The following is a 5,000-nucleotide window of genomic DNA, read 5'->3' as shown; positions in this document are numbered from 1 at the left end:
ATACACTTTAACAAAGAAACTCATGTTTTGTCGGATTTCGTTTTCGTTATCATTGAACAAATTGGTAATTTTAGCGATCAAAATAGCGTCGACCATCGTCTGCTTACAAGAGAAGCTTTCTGGAGTGCACAACTTTGCACCCTTCAACCTTATGGTTTAAATAAGAGATCAGAATTCCACTCTGTTAATAGAATAAGATACAATTAACACCTTATTTTCATCACGCACAAGTGTTCTCCTTTTATTTTTTATTTGTGATATATTTAGGGATTCTTTTGCTCAAAGGCTCAATCAAGGATTTTGTTACGGGGCTGAGAGTATAGCACACAATGCTTGAGTTCTGCAGGTGCTGATGACTAGGATTTTGTTGAACCATTCAAAGGCCTTTTTTTTCGGATCCTGTTACGAAAAATGGCATTGTGAGCTAGAAAGCGCCTTTGTTCAAAGCTTTGACTTGGGAATTTGTTACATCATTTTCTCTACATTATTATGCAATACCCTAGTGGTCTAATACCTTTTTCTTCTCACATCATTGTTTTTATTGTTCTTATTTGTTATTTTGATCGCATTGTAAAAAAATTTTTAGCCTATTTAAGTCTTAGCCTTAGAGAGTATTTTTAACCCTGTACACTCTATACTGAGGAAGCCCGAAGGGCGAAACGTTTATTAAAGAGTTTTGGCCACGGAAGAAGTTCGCTGTTTACTCTTTCTACACAAACTATATATATATCACGCAACGCTCCTCCTGAGAGAGGAGCGTTGCGTGACCACACAAAGAATGGCTGCATAGGAGACAAGGGCCGGCGCGGCTTTCGTATAATTTTTGTAAAGGGTTTTTTGCTTGTCTCGGTACGCGGTCTCGAATGAAGATAGGGTAACCCACTCCCGACGTACTTCAAGCAAGAGTGGTTTTTAATTGATCGTGGTACAACAATAGACGGAGCATTGAAGAAAGGCAAGGATCTCGCAAAGCAAAAACATGTACTCGATGTTAAAAGACGGGGAAATGCGTATAAGCGACTAATGATAAAAGGGAGTTCAAGAAAGACGAGGACGACGGCAAAGACAACGTCTCAGAACAAGAATAATATAATTTATTGGTTAGTACATATAACAGGATTTCTTTTTACTCCAAACTGGAAATAACTGGACAACAAAATTTTGGCAGTCTGAGGAAATTTTCGAGTCCAATTGTTTTTTTTATCGGACAAGCATTGAGTCCCGTTATTTACAAGATACCTTTTCAATGAAAAGAAATATTCGCGAGATCGCTGCAGAGGCCATGATTTTGCATTGTGAGTAGGCGTTTTCGAGATGTCCTTGTTGCAGTCGCCATCGTCGTTGCGCCAACTCCTTACTACGGGGAGTTTAAGAATCCCGACGGCTACGGCGACAACTTCACTTCAAAATATAAGTTTTTCTAAGTATTAGTAAAGGGTGAAACTGAAAGATTCACTGTAGTTTGTCCACGTTGTCGTCAAGACCTTAAATGTGGTCATTTCACGTTGTAGTTTTGACGAGTACGCGAGAGAAATGTTCAAAAAAATTAATGTTTGCCCCACGTGCAGCAAGATCATTTTTCGTCTTTTAACCAATAATATCACTGCTTTTGCCGGTTGCCGTAGCCGTCGTCGTTCCCTACTATCATCGCTGCCTCTAGTGCTACAACAGTTGTTTTGCCTTTGTCTTAAACATTGTTGGGATTTATCACAACTCAATCGTACCGCCACATAATTTTACACATACCCGATGTGGTGAAAGTTGCTTTGAATCCCTTGTACGTGGTGGTAGAATTGCTGTCGCTCTTAAAATGCACCCAAACCATGTTCCCGGTGCTTAGTATGTCTTGTGGCTTATTGGTGCCACACGTCGGCCTAGCAAGGATGGCTCCATAATTTCCGCTAATTCCCTCTATCGGATAGCTTAAAATCCTGAAGTAAGCCTCTCTGATCTCCAAGTAGTCGTTTTTGCAATTCTCGCTGTGTTCTAATTCGAATTCGCTGAATGTGACATTAATCCGATGTCCTTCTGGTGCGAGAAGAAACCACTGCCACTGGAAATTCGCCGGGTAGTTCTTTGAGCCAAAGTTTGGAGTGCTGATCACACCTTCAGAAACATTTAAGTAGGATCCTTTTCCCCTGGCTACAAATGTAATAAAAGCACAAAATAATGAAAATTAAGGCGTGATGCAAAGAAATTTTGCGTAAAAAGAGCGCTTCGGTTATATGCCCCACTGACATTTCGATCGTCAATAATCATTTACCTCCAGGCGTTTCTGAATGTGAGTTGCTTCAAGTGTATTAATGCTTTTCTCCGTAGCTCTTTCCTCAGTTCTCGTCACTATTTTTGACAAGGAACAGACTTCATATTCTACAATTTGCCGTAATGAAATAGATCACGAACAGTCCTTCTTTCGTCGCTTGGTTAGTCGACAGGGACGTGAAAAAATGGCCGCGCGAAATCGAGATTCGAAGAGGACACGTTTATTAAAGCACCGTTTGTTCTCTGTTTAGATAATCGGCCCAATAAGACCAATGGCTCTGCACGATTCGCACATGAATGTCACATATTGGTACTCGAATAAAAGCCAATAAATCTTCCACACGGGGTTTAAATACTAACACGGGAGGGGTATGGACAGTCTGCCATACGCGCGAGGTATAGTGAATCAGTTCTATTTCGCATAGATTTCCAAAATTAATTCTAAATTAACCCTAAAAGAAGATAAGGGTTTTTAAAGGGTAAGGTTTAGCTTATGACTTGCGTGCCTCGATGGCTGGTTTAGTCCTTACTCACACAGGAGTAACAGAGCTATTTACATTACAACATAGACCACCCTCCCCAGAAAAATCGGAAGAAAGTTTCATTCAGGCTATGAAAGGCCATTGGTTTTGCAGACCACGACAAAGAAATATTCCCTGTCTTGCTTCCCGCCCGATCGTTTTCCCGCGTCATACCCCTCTTGTGGGTGAGGTCAAGAGCCAAAAACTAACACACTGTGTGGTTGGCCGTAACCACCATGGACGCCCAACAAACGGATTAAGGTACCACACAGCATGTCACAACGTCAATTTTCATTAAATCGGTATAGGATGCAGCTCAATTGTGTTAATAACAATAATGATAATGATGATGATGATGATGATGATGATATCTGGGAACTATTTCGAGGAAACCAGAGGACTACCTGAGAATGATTAATGCTGGGGTAGAGTTGGTAACACTTCAAAGAACAGTCTTGCTGGGATTAGCAAGGGTCATCTGAAGAGTCCTTCAAGTCTAAAGTTACTTTGTGCCGCCTCCGACATGATGGAGCTAAAATTTCACGCATTACCATATCTGCCGTAAAGCATGCATTTTGATAATGATAACCATATACTACGGACTATCAGATTTGACAACATACAAGATTTGAAGTCCGTTTTAATGGGAGATGACAATGAGGATGACGACGACGACGACGACGATGAGGATGATGATGATGATGATGGGATTAAAGACAAAGCAATACTGACTTACCATCAGATACGACAATATACGAGAATTTAAATCCCCTGTAATTGAAGGAGTCATCTGATTTAAATCGTACGTAAAAATTTTCCCCAGTATATGTTCGAAATAGTGCCTTTCCAACCAGCCGAGTTTGGAAATCCAAGTAGCTGGTACTGAGTGGTGCGCAGTCACGTTCATATCCAAAGCTCAAAAGGCTGTATCTATCGCTGCTTACGAAGCTGAAAGCGTCACACTCACAGCGTCGACACTCTTCAAACTCAAAACTACAAGAAAAAAAATTGAATATCACAATTGATGTTCTTTACAGCGGTTTTAAATTAATTTGTACAGGTAATCACATGATTTCCAGCGCAATTTCGAATAAATAAGCACGAGTAAATCTTTCCAAAGACAAGTCCAAAGGGCGAGTGGAATTTTGAAATCTTTGAAAAAAATTGCAAGTGCTTATTATTCCAAATTGCACGAGAAAAAAAATCATGCGATTACTTATTAATGATATACAAGCCAACATTTCACCTTTATTACACTAACTTCAACTGTCTCCTCTAATTTCACTTTTTGCACTCTGTTTGGGATTAATTGACGTGCTCTAAGCCAGTCAACACGCTGAACTTTTTGCATGTGAAGTAATAACGCTATTTTCATGGTTCTTGATTGCTACGCTTCGGGATTTTAAAATCTTGCATCACATGTGAGACAGGTCAAGATTGAAAGCAATAACAATAATTTTGGTCATGTTTTAAGGGCTTTTTTGTCATACTTTCTCATAAAAGTCTTTGTACTTTGTTTTCAGTGTAACTACAAATGTAATAAACGATCTGATGAGCATGCTTCCCTTTCCCTAGCCTGCGCAGCTGGATATTTCTATTGTAGGATTTTTAAACGTGCGGGAGTAAATCGAAGGTTGCTTCGTTGTTTTGGCCGCGAGTGGGATTTCAAATTCAGTAGAGTCCTCATTCCAATTGCCGCCCACTCGCGGCTAAAACCATCGCACTCGCGAGTACTTAAATGATTTTCCGATAAAATATCCGGCCATCTAAGCAGGCTATCCTTTTCCTTGTAAATTTGATAGGTTGCAAAAGCATTTTCCAGCAACAACAACAACAATACTTTATTTACTCTTTACACTTAATACACATTTGCAAATACTGTAAAATAAAAGAGAGATATGTGTAGAAAAGTTGATTCACGGGTACAAATGAAGCTTGCGATTTTCGAGTTACAAATGAAGCTTGCGATTTTCGAGTTATCGCCCTGAATTTTTCGTGCATAACAAAATAAGAAGAACTGACTGGAAGAGACAAGTAAATAAAGTGCAAACACAGAGAGACCGACTGAACTTTATAAGCAGTGGATATTCAAAATTAGTATCACACAACTAGAACCCAACTAGTGGACTAATGCAAATCCTGCATTTTGATTGGCTACTCTACTAGAGGGCTATTAGTAATAGTCCTCGAGTACCGAAAAGCATGACGCTTTCTTTC

At 39.7% G+C, this 5,000-nt stretch overlaps 1 protein-coding gene across 1 annotated transcript in view; it reads right to left on the bottom strand.

The window, feature by feature from the left end:
- The window catches only part of LOC138036197 (dorsal-ventral patterning tolloid-like protein 1), a 24,190-nt gene that overhangs the window by 18,259 nt on the left and 931 nt on the right, over window positions 1-5,000 (bottom strand). The window contains exons 2-3 of the mRNA XM_068882552.1: window positions 3,520-3,776; window positions 1,747-2,142 (exon numbers count right to left, since the gene is read on the bottom strand). Of these exons, the coding sequence (XP_068738653.1) occupies window positions 1,747-2,142; window positions 3,520-3,776 (653 nt within the window). The remainder of the gene's footprint in view (window positions 1-1,746; window positions 2,143-3,519; window positions 3,777-5,000) is intronic.

Source organism: Montipora capricornis, unplaced genomic scaffold (assembly GCF_036669925.1).
Source record: "Montipora capricornis isolate CH-2021 unplaced genomic scaffold, ASM3666992v2 scaffold_467, whole genome shotgun sequence".
Lineage (NCBI taxonomy): Eukaryota > Metazoa > Cnidaria > Anthozoa > Scleractinia > Acroporidae > Montipora > Montipora capricornis.
The sequence above is the reverse complement of the archived record's forward strand: the minus strand, read 5'-3'. Positions and strand labels throughout refer to the sequence as shown.